This window comes from Diadema antillarum, unplaced genomic scaffold (genome assembly GCF_040938485.1).
Source record: "Diadema antillarum isolate AM-2024a unplaced genomic scaffold, OU_Dant_1.0 scf00000019, whole genome shotgun sequence".
In the NCBI taxonomy this organism is placed as follows: Eukaryota; Metazoa; Echinodermata; class Echinoidea; order Diadematoida; family Diadematidae; genus Diadema; species Diadema antillarum.
In genome coordinates this window covers 1319555-1335102 of record NW_027270908.1, presented here as the reverse complement: position 1 = coordinate 1335102, position 15548 = coordinate 1319555, and the positions used below count along the sequence as shown (strand labels likewise).

General features: G+C 40.3%; 1 protein-coding gene across 1 annotated transcript; it reads left to right on the top strand.

Moving 5' to 3' along the window:
• The first annotated feature begins 217 nt into the window (after positions 1–217).
• On the top strand, positions 218–13735 carry LOC139728695 (pleckstrin homology domain-containing family G member 7-like). The gene is made up of 16 exons (XM_071639640.1): positions 218–334; positions 1083–1243; positions 1786–1809; positions 4605–4667; positions 5547–5587; positions 6210–6305; positions 6842–7003; positions 7990–8085; positions 8611–8712; positions 9262–9372; positions 9975–10149; positions 10821–10936; positions 11367–11460; positions 11820–12053; positions 12508–12605; positions 13167–13735. Exons 1-16 carry the CDS (start codon positions 231–233, stop codon positions 13287–13289), a joined length of 1800 nt encoding a protein of 599 aa, XP_071495741.1. The 5' UTR covers positions 218–230; the 3' UTR covers positions 13290–13735.
• Positions 13736–15548: the final 1813 nt, after the last annotated feature.

The window sequence follows — 15548 nt, the reverse complement described above, 5'->3', positions numbered from 1 at the left end:
TTGCTATTTATACCATCTCTCTCTTCCGCCCTCTCTCCCTCTCTTTCTCTCTCTCTCCTTCCTCCTTCTGCCCGCTTCTCTCCCTTCTTTCCATCCTTCTCTATCTGTCAGTCTATCCATCTGTCTATCTATCTATCTATCTGTCTACCAATTTACCAATTTATCAATATTTCTCATTTCTCATCCTCCAGGTCAGTTCAACGAATAGTGACGTGGAGGAGGACACTCCCATGCGACCGCTCAGCTCCCGCATCAGGCTGCGGCGAGGCGCCGTCATCTCGCAGGTCGCAGCTGCCGCCAACGAGGTGGTTGCCGACGAAGATACATCGTGCAAGTAAGCCTCTATATATCCGACCAAGGATCCCTTAAAAACCCGCTAGCATGGTGATACTATCGAGTGTGAAGGCTGGCCCGGATCGTATGTATTCGCGAATCCCCGAAACAAATTGTGTACAGCTTTATTACTGATCTTTATATAAGTACACACACAGAGCCGAAGAATCACGAATGGAGCCGACCGTTTCCCGATTAGCGTACGCTCCAACATAGTGTATAGAAGAGTGTATGATATTCGCTGTAACGTGGCTGACGGGGACTATTCGTGGTTTTCGAATGTCCCGCAGTGAGCAGCGAATGAAGGTCGATTCAATCGGATCACCCATGTTCCCCCATGCTACCGGGTTTGTAACTCTATCATAAGAATTGCTATTAGACCTAAATTTGATAAAGTGGATAGGCATGATTGGAGTAACTTGTTGTCACCGTGCCTAAATGCACACCGGCACGAAGTTAGGACTGACTGCTACAACGATAAACATCGTCGCCGTTTGAAAATATAGCGTAGTTTTAAGATAACAAATAAATTTTGAATGTATCGATCAGAAATCAAAATAAATCAAACTTTTGGATTCATGTGAAATGATTCTCACCCACATGGTCATTTTCTTCCTTTTTCTGTTCCTTTTCCTCGCAATTCATGCAAACCTTTGCCTTCTCGAGCAGAGTCCGTCTCACCAATAAGATTATTAACCTCATTATCTTCTCTTCTTTTTTTTTCAAATATTACTTACTTTTCACCGAAGTGATCAGACCGATTCACCACCACGTGCTTCCGGAACGTCATCCACACTGGGACTGAATCCACCTCAGATGGACCTTCTCTTGCCCCCGGGCCTACCCGGCTCTGGTGCCTCGCATGAACACCGGGCCAGCATCATGAGCGAAGCCAGCACCACGCTAGCATGTACGTTTATCTATCATAATCTACTGTTTTGTGTGTGTGTGTGCGTGTAACGAGAATTGATGTGTGTGTGTGTGGGGGGGGGGGGGACTATGATATCTAATGAGATGCTTTTGGCTTGTAGACCCACAACAGAATCACTAAGAGCGAGATAAGAGGTAGAAAGTGTGAGAGAGGGAGAAAAGAAATAATTGAAGAAGAAGAAGAAGAAGAAGAAGAAGAGGAAGGAGAAGAAGAAGAAGAAGAAGAAGAAGAAGAAGAAGAAGAAGAAAAGAAAAAAGAAGAAGGAGGAGGAGGAGGAGGAGGAAGAGGTGACGCTTGTATGTCTGAAGTTTTGCAGAAGATTTTTATTCATGCTTTTGTCATATAACTCGTGAGATACAGCTGCGCACGAGGTGCTCCGGACGTAGTACATTTTATTCTTCTCTTCTATGTTTTTCGATGTTTTGGGGAGACAGATACACTCACTAGATAGCAATGATTATCTTTAGCCATCGTTGGCTCCGAAAATAACACACTTCCGTTTGTTTCACTTGCTCTTTCAGCTGTTGCGGCTGTTCATTTGCAAGGTGAGTGTCCTATATACACAGTAATGCTCATCAATGATATCGTGTCAACCTACTGCTTAAAGGGGAAATCCAGTCCAAATATAAGTTAGTCGGACAAGAAAGAGTAATATATTACGAGTTCAACAGTAAAATTTTGATCGAAATCGGGTGAAAGATAAGGAAGTTATGACATTTTGAAGTTTCACTAATTTTTCAGGAAACAGTTCTTGAACCGTCGATGAAAATATGCAAATAGCAAAGTGAGCATGTCATACCCTCACAACTTGCCATATAGTTTGTACATACAATTTTGAAATTTTCAGTTATTCATTCAAACTCAATTATGCCCTAGGCTTTAATCCTGGTATATCCAACCAATCACTATTCTGAAGTTATGCAACAAAGAATAACATCATTTTTCAGACTTCAATGACAGAAACATTGAATTTTCGTCATTTTTTCGTACAGGATCAATGGAAAATTGTGAGGTTGTTACATGGTTAGCTCACTCATTTGCATATTCATATCCACTGTACAAGAACTGTTTTGCAGAAATGAGCAAAACTTCAAAACGTCATAACTTCCTAAAGTTCCATCCGATTTCAGTCAAATTTTTTACCGTTGACCTCGCAAGATTTTACTCTTTTTTTTATCAGACTAACTTATATTTGGACTGGACTTCCCCTTTAAGGGAATCAGGTGTAGCCTGTGTCTACGCAATGGTGCCGTTACCGCACCTCTATGGAGCCAAAGGGGGTTAAAGCCAATATGTTCATATCTGTATCTGATGTGTCGATGCCAGTCCTTTGGTGGGGCTTGGATTTGGGATGCGGTTGCTCGGTGAATTCCTGAATGTAGGCAAGGGCATCCCTTGGTGAAATACCGAAGCCGCATTTCTGCAAGCACAACTTAAACGACTGCACTGCAATTGGCCCCAGTTTTCTTCTAGGGTCTCAGTTTATCGGCATTTATCATCATCATTGCTTTGTGGGGCAAAATAATAACGACGACAACAACAACAACAATTATAAGCTTAGAGCTTGGATTGGGATGCGGTTGCTAGGGGAATTCGTGAAGGTAGGCCAGGGCATCCCTTGGTGAAATACGGAAGCCGCATTTCTGCAAGCACAACTTATACGACTGCACTGTACTTCGCCCCAGTTTTCTTCTAGGGCCTCAGTTTATCAACATTTATTATCATCATTACTTTGTTGGGTAAAACAAACAAAAACAACAACAACAACGATTGTAAGCTCTAGAGTTTGGATTGGGATGCGGTTGCTAGGGGAATTCGTGAAGGTAGGCCAGGGCATCCCTTGATGAAAAACCGAAGCCTTATTTCTGCCAGCACAACGTAAACGACTGCACTGTACTTCGCCCCAGTTTTCCTCTAGGGCCTCAGTTTATCGTCATTTATTATCATCATTACTTTGTTGGGTAAAACGACAACAAAAACAACAACAACAACAACAACAATTGTAAGCTCTAGAGCTTGGATTGGGATGCGGTTGCTAGGGGAATTCGTGAATGTAGGCAAGGGCATCCCTTGGTGAAATACGGAAGCCGCATTTCTGCAAGCACAACTTATACGACTGCACTGTACTTCGCCCCAGTTTTCTTCTAGGGCCTCAGTTTATCAACATTTATTATCATCATTACTTTGTTGGGTAAAACAAACAAAAACAACAACAACAACGATTGTAAGCTCTAGAGTTTGGATTGGGATGCGGTTGCTAGGGGAATTCGTGAAGGTAGGCCAGGGCATCCCTTGATGAAAAACCGAAGCCTTATTTCTGCCAGCACAACGTAAACGACTGCACTGTACTTCGCCCCAGTTTTCCTCTAGGGCCTCAGTTTATCGTCATTTATTATCATCATTACTTTGTTGGGTAAAACGACAACAAAAACAACAACAACAACAACAACAACAATTGTAAGCTCTAGAGCTTGGATTGGGATGCGGTTGCTAGGGGAATTCGTGAAGGTAGGCCAGGGCATCCCTTGATGAAAAACCGAAGCCTTATTTCTGCCAGCACAACGTAAACGACTGCAGTGTACTTGGCCCCAGTTGTCTTCTTGGGTCACAGTGTATGGTGTCGATCCGTGAATAAGATATCAAAGAGCTTTCACTGACGTCCAAACGGATGAACCAATCTTACTCCTGAAAATCAAGTCTACGCTCTTCGAGATAATTACACCTGCAAATGGTTTTAATCTCTGAGACCCAATGAAAAGTCTCTTTTTTGGAAAAAATAAAGAATGAGCCATTGAATTAAAAAAAACAACAACACGCAAATCGAAAGATAACACCTACTGTGTTACACTCGTTTCGTTGCAAAGTATCTTGAAAATTGCCTTGTGGGGCGGAAAAAAAATTCTAAAAGTGTTCTAAACTGATTATCATTGTATCAAAAACCGCTCTTGACTTCATGTGCCGCCAAAGTCCAAAAACGCGGCAAATCTGAAGAGATCTTCAGTGATTACATTCTGTTCTTGTAATTGTAATTGTTAGTGTTGTTGTTGTTGCTGTTGTTGTTGTTGTGTAGAAGTAGTAGTAGTAGTAGTTGTTGTTGTTGTTGTTGTCGTTGTTGCTGCTGCTACTCCTACTGCACATTTATCAGTTGCAAATTATCGCTGGGGATGTAACGATTTAGGCCTATATCGATATAAGCCCATATCCCGATAAACGAGTGAATTTATTTTATCCTGTTGAAACTGAACATTAATATCTCTGTGATTACAACTGTGTCGCCATATTGTTTCGTCTCACGTGATTAACGGAAATGATAAAAAGAAATACACGTTGTCCTCTGCAGATTTCATCGAGCAGAGTGCACAAGGCTTCGAAAGTCCTGGCCTCGTTAGCGACGAAGGACAAGGTAAGGCCTACAATATTTCATTGTAAAGGTTTAGAGTGCTAATGAGTGAGTGAGTGTGTGTGTGTGTGTGTGTGTGTGTGTGTGTGTGTGTGTGTGTGAGTAATTGGAGGGGCAATTTCCAAGAAATGCCACTCATCACAATGGTTATGATGATTGCGATGGTCGCAAAGGTCTTCATCGAATTCCTTTCCACGAATTATCCATCACGTGCCTGTGTTTGCCTGATGAGTCATTTTGATGAACGGTTTGTGTCGGGGACTTCCTTCTTACATGGGGTTATGGAGACTTTTATGATGATCGAGTGTATCGGGGACTTCATGGAGACATTTACGATGATTAAGTGCAAACGTCTGAACACCACGGATTTTTCCCCTCAGAAGTAGTTCTTCTGTAACTGGATAAAAGTCCATTTTGTCTCAATCAGTTGCAAATTATTCTCTAAGATCGGCGTGCGACTCTCTCACAGCGTTCGATCTGAAGAAGCCTACAGATCCAGTAGGCGAAAGTCTCATCAAGAACAGGTAATTTGCAACTGATTGTGACAAAATGAACTTTTATCCAGTTGATATTCCAATCAGATGAATCTTTCAGCGGCCTTCTGTAACTGGTTGAGGAATGCTGATTACATTGATCTTCTGGATTGGTATTTCTTTGTTAATGCGTGCGATCATCTACAAGCTAAGGATTATACCTTACACTTATATGCTTTGCAGGTTGGAAATAAAATTAATGGTCAAAGAAAGGAAGTAAGGTTGTTTCCCGTTATCTCCTCTTGTTTGTCTTCGCTGTAAAGTCGGAAGTTTAAGTGTTGTACACTTCGTCTTCTGAAGGTGTTGTTAAATTTGTATTTACGTTTTGTATCTCTTTCTTTGCTTTCAGACAACAAGAAGACGATTGCGGCCATGTTCAAGAAGAAATTCGTGAGTCGAAATTATGTCTTTAGAATTCGTACCCCCCCCAAAAAAAAATATATATATACATATATATATATATATATATATATACATATATATATATATATATATATTTGCATTGATTCAAACAACGTCTCATATAGAGTAAGGATGAATGAGAGATGCCCGTAAGTTTCAAGGATTTGGCATATCTTTTGCATTGGAGGAGCGAGTGGGAATAAAGAATCTTCACAGCGTTCGGAATGTAAATGTGAATAAGAAGTTAGTAGTGTGTTATTCGCATCAGTGTGGGCTGCAGTAGAATGGATAGGGCTCAGTGGACCCTCGGTTCGAATCCTACCCCCGGTCCGTTCGTCCTCTACCATGCAGGATCTGCTATTTTGCGATATCCTGGTATTGATGTTCACCCTTAGGGAAGTATAAGAGCATTATTATACCTGGCAATAACTGTGGTAATAGTCCAAATGAAAAATTTTCAGGCCCTTATGGAGAAAAGAGCTTATGCTGATGAGATTGAAGGGAATGAAAGAAATATCATAATCACTTTTCATTATCTGTGAAACATCTCAAGGCGTGTATTATCCTTCTTTATAATGATATCAACCCTCTCTCTGTCTTTGTCTCCCAGGGAAAGCAAGAGAAGAGTGGTATGGAGGACATCACGGCTCTCTTCTCCAACTTCAAGATCCACGACCAAGATGAATTGGAGTTTGCAGAGTTCAAGGTTAGTTTGCAGCAAACCACAGCACGCACTTACTTAATCGAATCGTCCAAAGTAAACATTGCTACCATACCGCTCTCCTTCTACCTATACCTCCCCCCCCCCCACACACACACTCTCTCTCTCACACACACACTTACACACTTACTCATGATGAGAGATCATACCAAAGGACACAGGTAACATACTTACATTGTTTGTTTATGGTAATGATGTGACTCTTTGTAGAGGTACACTATGAAGAATTTAATCCTGCTATGCCAGTCTTTGGGGGGAAAATGTAAAGAATTAAAAGATGCTATATTTTGGCAGTGAAAAAAAAAATCAGAATATGATTTGGAAGACTATGTATATATGTCACTTTCACTCACTACGATAATGTTGGTTTCATCAAGAGACAAACGCTATTGATGCACATGCAAAATGTTGCTCACCAGGTTGTAATCAGCGTTGTGGCGATGGCATCGCTGTTCTGGAAGAGAGATTTCAAATATCTAACCATCTTTTTTATTCCCCCTTTGCTTTGCTTTCTCCGACAGGACAAACACTGGAAGGACTTCGTCGAGTCGAAGACGGAGCAGTCCGCCCAGCCCAACGGCCTGTCCCTGGCGAAGGAGGAGACCAAGCGGCGGGACAAAGTGTGGGAACTCTTTAGGAGTGAATGCGTCTTCATGGTGGACCACATCCTGGTGCTAAAAGAAGTAGGTTATTACTTGAAAACTCGTTTTTCTTCTTCGTTTACGATGTTTGATTTTGGTATGTCTTGTATAGGCCTACTGTAAGTCAGATTCCATCTTTGATAATGATAACAGCAACAACAACAACAACAACAACAACAACAACAACAACAACAACAACAACAACAACAATAATGATAATAATGATAATTATGATAATAATGATGATGATAATAATGATAATAATAATAATAATGATAATAATAATAATAATAATAACAATAATAATTGTAATGATGATAATAATAACAATAATAAAAATGAAAAATTAAAGTTAAGTTGCCTGGCTCAGACTGGAAAAGTCAATCGTGGTGTCGAAGTACCGCTGATGAAACGTTTTCGCCTGGCGTTTCAATTTCAATTCAGTTCAAAGGAAACTTTACGTCCAATAGCACATTATGATTGTTGTCAGTACAAGTTCAAGGAAAACAAAAACGTACAATTTATTACAACAATATTATATATACATATAGCTATGAAAATATTATTGTTCAAAATAATTGTGTTATTGGAAAAGAGAGGCCCGTGTGGAAGACAAGCTTGTAGAAATAATGTTGGGCCACATGCGTTTGAAAATACTCTGTATCAGAAAGTGAGCTTGAATGAAAGGGAAGTGTCTAGTTAATAGTGCGTGATTTAAGACAGTATGGAAGATGCATTCTCATGAGACACAGAAGCGGGACAGGCTCTCTTCATGTGGCTTGGCTAATCAGATAGGGGAAAAAAACGATTAGACACAGGGGCCATGCATGCTCACTGAGGGAAGACATGAATAAGGTGAAAGTTTTTTTCACGCATTGTTGCAGAGATGAATTCAATCTGGATTCAATTTGATCCTACTTATCACACGATTTTCTTGATTCAACTGACTATTAATGATGATGATGACGATGAAAGCTTTAATGTGACACCTCCTTCCCCCCCCCCCCCCTCTCTCTCTCTCTGTGCAGATATTCCAGGAGCGTCTACGTTGGCTACAATGTGAGGGCCACCTCATGCATATCGAAGTGGTGAAGCTCTTTGCCAATGTAGATGAATTATGCACAGTAAGTAAATCTAGTCAGTACAATCATCATATTGAGACCATAATGCCTTAAATCCACGCGCTTCACTTTATAGACAAACAAAATAGTAACACTATCATCGCACGCACTCTCTATAAACATACCGTCGCCCTCGCCTAAGTTGATTCCGCACAGGTCGAAAATTGGAAAAGTCAACTACAACAAAAACAAGTTGTGAACATATATTTTGGAAATGTTATTGTATAAGTCGAAATTCACGTAAGTCGAAGGGTTGTTTATTTTTTCCAGGTCCCTCTCAATTCGACTTGGTGAGGTTGACTGTATAATGCATTATGTATCAAGAAATTGATAATAACACGTGACACTTTAATTGTACCTCGCAACGGCTGCTTTTCGTTATACAGCTCTATGGTTGTATAAGATCCAGACTCTATAGCCTATACTGTATGTAGGGTCTTGTTTTCTGAATGCATGTATCTTATGTTCAAACCGGAACCGGAAAGCAGTTGAAATTATAATTTGTACCGTGTCTTTGACTCTTTGCAGGTGAGCGCTCATTTCTGCCGCGACCTGATCAAGAACTTTTCGAGCAGAGTGACGCGAACAGAGTTCGGTCACACCGAAGCGCTTGTGGTGGCATTTGCAAACGTGAGTTTTCTTTATTTATGTGATATACTTTCGGATGAATCTTTGCATCCTTATCGGTAAACTTCTTCACAGTTATTGAACATCACCGTCATTTTGGTGAATCTGTGGTGTTGCAGTCGATCTCTGAGTTATGCGCGCTATCATGCATTCGTAATATGCTTGTAATTACGACACTTCTTCTTAATGTCGGTGACGATGAAGAATGTCTGAACAGGATGGAACACAAAATGTGATAATGTGGAATCTAACATTCAAAATTCAACATGACACGGAAGAAGCTTTGATGTGCTTTGCCAAAGTGACGAATGTCTATCCAATAATACGTTTCGTAATTTACCCATGTCCATTAAAGATGGCGTGTACTCACCCTGTAATCAGCCAAGGAAAGAGATTCTGAAAGCCAGCAATTACAGCGAGTTAATTGCAGGAGAAGCCATAGCGGAGGCGTACTATTTCTAGGTCAGAGTTTTTTACTCTCGTCTTTTTTTAATCCTGTTTGTTTGTTTTTGCTTGTTTGTTTGTTTCATGTCGCCGACCGTGAATCTCCAGTTTGCCAGTCAGATCTGCCCCGCCTACTCCCGTTACTGCATGAATTACTCCGGGGCGCTGCAATACCTCGAGACTCTGAAGAAACAGGAAGACTTCGTAGAATTCTGCAAGGTGAGAGAAAAAAGAAAGAAAGAAAGAAAATGATGATTCACTAATGAAAGCAACAAGATTTATTGCTTTGATTACCATGGAGGTATAGACAAAAGAATGGTATTTTCTATTGCAACTAATTGACAATTTCATTAATTTGAAAATGGTACTTTGAGGTAAAATTAGGTCTGGAGGCAACGTGCGAAACGCCAATGCATTTTCATTGTGTCGTTATCGCTCCATGTATGGAGTGGTGTTGCTTCATTTTGCTTAAAAAAACAACAAGCGCTGCTTTCAATTAAGATAACGTAAATTCACCAGTGTTCAGTTTAATCAAGGAGATACTTGGCGAGCTACCTCCTTGGTTTAATGGAGTAAAATAGAGAGAAAAAAAAAAGATGTGCAACTCCTTTAATTGTTTCGATTTCATCGGATCGGCATTATGCTTGTTCTCTTTTCTTAAAAAAAGAGGAAAATAGCAACTAATAAGTTCAGGTAGTCATGTGTTGAGATAAAGAGAAGCCAACTACATGTACTCATAGAAATATTAGGACCCTTGATTCATAAAAACTCATCATTAAATCAGTTCTTGTGGGGATTCTTTTTTTTTTTTTGTCATATAGCTGTGCGAGCAGAGTTCTCGCTGCAAGCGGCTACAACTCACCGACTTTCTCATCACGCCGATCCAACGCATCACCAAGTACACCCTGCTCTTGCGGGACATTCGGGACTGCACGCGGGACATGAACGAGCGGAATTCCCTGAACGCCACGCTGCAGGCCGTTGAGGGCGCAATAGGTATGAATTTTACAGGATTGATGAATGATAGTCCAGTGACCGTATAATATCATGTGAAGTAGTAGCAGTGAATCAAAAGGAAAAGACACGCCCTCCAGAAAAGCAAAGCAAAACAAAACAAACAAAACAAAACAAACATAAAAAGCAAAAACAAAACAACATGAAAGAAATAGTAAATTATATATATATCAATATATACATTCACATCACAATTGTCATTGTTCGTATTATGATTCAGTGCATGAACTATTTTTTTTTTAATGTGTGTGTGTGTCTTATTTTCGTAGATACTAAATTTCTGCGCCGCATAAACAAAGTCTCTCTTTCTGTTCAATTCAAACTACTCATTATCCTCGCTTGGATGATGTGAAAAAGGAAAATAGTCCACTGCAGCTTCCTTAAGTGTAGTCTGTTGTTGGATGCCCTTTATAATATGGCTTCAAGCCGGGGCTTCAAGCTATTCTGGGTAATTGATGTCCATCTTTGTCAAAAAACATGATAAATATTCTGACTTTGATACCATATCTTTGAACTTTTAAGAAATGGACAGATTGAGGAAGCTTGTTATGTGTTGCAACTACCTCTTTATCATTAATAAAATAATATGTAATCCATAGTAATGATCATTCCCCCCCCCCCCCTCCCTTTTGCGGTCACGCGTAACTCGCCAGGTGATCTGGAAGGCAAAGTGAAGTGGCTGTCTAACTTTGAACGGCTGAGGGAGCTACAGCAAATGGTCAGCTGGCCGCCAATGGAGGACCTGGACTCCAAGATGGTGGTCCCAGATGTAGGTTTTTTTGTTTTAATGTTTCCTTTCTTATTTTTGTTTCTATTTTGATTTGGTATAGTAGGGTTAACAGTATTAATTGTGTGTAGCTATGGAAGTCGTTAGCAACAGTCGTATTAAGCATAATGTATATTTCTGTATTATCGATTTCTTAAGATCATACATCTGATTATATATTCTGAAAAATGTATTTTTTTGTCCCGTGTGAGATAGTTAGGGAATAGAAATAAACAGTGCTAATTATGCATATTCTGAGTCCCCAGTTTATTAGTTTTAAACAGTATCTCGTAGATCCAACAGTTACCTGTGATCAAAACAAAATGATGATGATAATGATCTACGCCGTGATCACGTGCGACCCTCACCACGATGACATTGTCCATGTATATGGTTTTATCAATATTATACTTGATACGTTTCCTCTTCACAGTTTCTGAAATCGACCGTCACGAAAAAATCCAAGGACAACTTGCTTGTGAGCACAAAAAGGACGCTTGTCCACGAAGGGCCTCTCCAGATTTTCGGTGAGTTCATGAACATCTTGTGGTGATGTTCAAACAAAATTAAAGTTCTTATTCGATGCAATGACATGGTATAGTTTCTTTGAATCTGCTGTCTCGGTCAACAAGCATGGTCAATCTATGTTATGATAAGAGCTCTATAATTTTTCTATTAGGGATATTCGTGTTCACATTGTTCATCACGAGTTCCTAACCACTATGTGCGTAACAGAAAAATGTTCACCAGCTCATGTACTCTAATAGGTATATACGATTTGAAAGCAACTGATAAAGCCATTGCCTATACTGAGACCTGATGTAGGCCTCAGCACCGAGGTGTTGATTAACGAGGACATCTTGTTTTCTGCGGCTTTGTTTGGCAGAGAACGGAAAGCTGGTCGACGTGTACGTGTTCCTCTTCGACGACATGCTGCTGATAACCCGTAGGCGGCGCTCTAACGCCAAGAAGCGTTCCCTCCCCGACAGCCCCGTGACGCACAGCGGCCACCAGCCTTCCGTGCCTCGCCTGAAGGACGGCGCGGCGTTCGTCGTTTACAAGCCTCCCGTGCCCCTCGACCGCCTAGAGCAAATCGACATCGACGGCAAACAAGCCTCCGGTGAGATTTTACCTCATGAACGACATATCGAATGAGACGTGAACGGAAATGCATACACCTAATACCAGCAGTTTTCAGTTGCAAAATGGTGGACTTTTTGTCCATCTCAACTATGATCACTCTGTGCCCACTTGCACAAGAAAGTTGTTGTTTATTGCACACGCCGTTTATAAAATGTGACTTTCCACATGCTTGATTCCATTGAGTGACATCTAAATTGCTTTTGATATCCTGACCTGACATTTTTTTCAACTCATGTTACGTGGGAATGAGGGGATTTTCCGGGGTTCCGGGTAGAGGGACGTGTCTGTAAAGAAAAAGAGAGAGAAAAAAATCACTGCCACCAGAATTGACGGGGGTATAGACAAAACAAAGTAATAAATTATAAAGAATGAAGAGAATTGATAAGGAAAAAGTTTTTAAGTCAATGTCCTCTGTGATCTTTGCCCCGCAGCTAATGGCTTGAAGAACTGCCTAGTGCTCTTACAGATCAGCAGGTACGGCCAAGTAACCGGTGTCTACACGTTTACCAGCACCACAGAAGCGGTGAAGGTGAGTGTCCCAGTAAAGCGACGTATACTCGTGCGTTGGGAGAATGGCATACCAATATCATTGTGGTATTACGCGCACCTCGTGCAATAAACACTTAACTTATACCAGTATACTATCTCGAACCTTTGCGAGATGTTATAGAGTCTCATGCGACGCAACGGCAAGGAACTGTGCATTCCAACATAATCCATCTTCAGTTCTTGAGTTGTCTTATATTCATGTAGGGGCCTATATTAATTTTCCAAAGGAATATTACTGCTTACATGAACATTTCTATTGTCAGTCAAAAAAGAAATAACTTGATTTCTCATTTCTTAGAGGAATGATGTGTAAATAAAAATGATATCTAGATGGAAAATAGTAAATACATATGCATAAACACTGCGAGATTAAATACAAATTAAGGAATAGGTGAATGAATTGATTTATTGCATTCCTTTCCCCCTGATTCTTTTGGTTTTTATCAAGTCTCGATAGATTCCGCGTGACGCGAGATTAAGAGTAATTTTTTCGAAGCACGATTTGATCACGACGCGCACTTACTTCCTTTTTGCTCTGCAGCAAACCTGGCTGGCCCATCTCCGCGACTCGAGGGGGAAGTGGATCCAGGCGCTCCGAGAGGACCAGGCTGCCCAGAGGAGCAAGGAGGACAGGAAGAAAGACGAGCGGAAGAAGACGCTCTGAAGAGCCTCTGACTGGTCCTAGCACCGGTTGATTCCCTTTTGATGCAGCAGGTGGCAGATTAAACAATTTTCGTTTAATCGAAGCCGCTGTAAGTGCTGGCTGCTTTTGTTTTCCTCGGGAGGTTCTGTTCTCCGTGGAAGTCGTTCCAGGCATGACGTACCACCACCATCTTGAGAGGAGACGCGATGTGATAGTGATGAGATGTGTGGTGACAGTTGCTTGTTTTGTGGCGCCAAGACTACGAGTTTGATTCTGCGCCGTGGGTCGTTGAACTGTTTGCTTGCTTTGAGTGCTAATGTGGCACAGAAAACCACATAGCATTGTACAAACCATCGAAAGTCCCTGGCACAAAGGGTTAAGAGAGTTGGAAAGAGTCTAATTGAGTATTGATTACCACCAACGCTGTGCACTCGTTATAACAATATTCTATGTAGAATATCTGACCTGCTCACGTACCGATCAGAAGGCGTTGTCGGACGTTAACATTTTATCATCTACATTTTACAACTCTCCACAGTCATGCTGTCGAAAAGAATTCAGAAATTGACCGATATACAATGGTCTACCAAATTCTTGTTCTCCTCAGAGCTTTGAAAAGAAGAAAAAAAGGAGTGGTGGAATGTGCCTTTCGTGTACGATACAAGGAAAAAAAAAGAGGGCTCTTTGTCTTTCCGTCATGCTCTGACTGTGGTGTGAAGGAAAATAAAATCATTATTGCCCCCATGACAAACGAAATGTCATGCACTGTACTTACAGAGTGACTACCCGCACGGGACTATAGACAACATTCGCAGTTAGTTCCGAGCAGCCATTGATGGCAATGTGCCTCTGAGATATCGAACATTCTACTCTTCGCATAATGTAGATTACTGGGATTTAGATATTGAAACCAATTAAGATTTACATCATTTGGTGTTATCTACGAAGCTTCAAAATTATGTTGAACTATACTCATCAGTATTGAAGGTAAAGTGTTGTGGTTTACAGTATTGTTGAACTAGGCGAGCAGCAAATATCCCTCTAAAAGGCGTCAAGTCGCCTTGCGCATGAGTCGAGCGAAGGCGGAATATCACGTGATTTATTGAGTGGTATAGTGCTTGTCTACCCAATTGAAAGCGTTTCTCGTATACAGAACGCGAAACACGTTGAATCTGAAGTGCGTAATTGCATGCAAGAACGTGAGTAAATGTACGAATATTGGGAATGGCCTGATCCTGTAAAACGCAATGAACATGGCTAGAACAATACTAAAGAAGAAAACTAGCATGTAAAATAGGTCATGCGGATGGCAGCAAGAGTAAAAGCAGGACTTTTACCAAGCGAGTGTACTCTGTAAGTGTAATTCTTGCGTCATAATGTACTCTTTTTCTACAATAACGCTGAGTCAATTACCTGCGTTAAAAAGAAGAAAAGATATTTGATGTACATAACTATTTATAAAGGAAGACGCCTTCACAGTTGTCGCTGGTCCGAAGATCTTCTCTTGAAGATAAACTTGTAAATGTAAAGCTGCGCTTTACATGCTTTATATTATATTTAATCAAGTGTAGTACTAACTTTAAAATAAGTGAGTAATCCTTGTTCATATTATGATATACATATATATTTCACAGTTTAAATCAATATCCAAATTTCCATCTATTGATCAGTGCATTGACACTTTAAAGAAAAGGAATGCCACTTTTATTAGGCCTACTTGTAGTATGTTGACAGTTGCAATTCCTAACATTCGAATGTTATTCGTTAAATGTCAGGTATAATCATGATAGCGATTACTATCATTAATTTTTTTTTTAGGAAACACAAACTAAAGTAGAACTCTGCTCATTCTGTATTGAGTTTACAGAAAAAAAACAATGACAAAAAGTTCAGAAAAGCGCTGAGAATCATCTTATGCCTATATAACAACGAAAACAGATTTGAGTACATTTGATATATGGGAATAGCAGAGAGTGCACTTTTGCACTATCGAGGAAATAAAAAAATCAGAATAGTACTTTATAACTTCCGGTAAATCCAAATAGGCAGTTTTTCTCTTTTAAGTTCTCGATCGTGTTATGTGACATTATATTGCATAGTATTATGGAAAAAGATCCAGATTATCCCAGTACGGTACTGAATTAATTCATGGGAATCTTCATCCTGGGACTCTTTAAGGCTTTAAAAGCTACATGTCAATGTTTTGTTTTGTTTTGTTTTGTTTCTTGAACAAACAAATACCGGTTGTCATCATCCATAAAGGCGACAAGGAGATACACG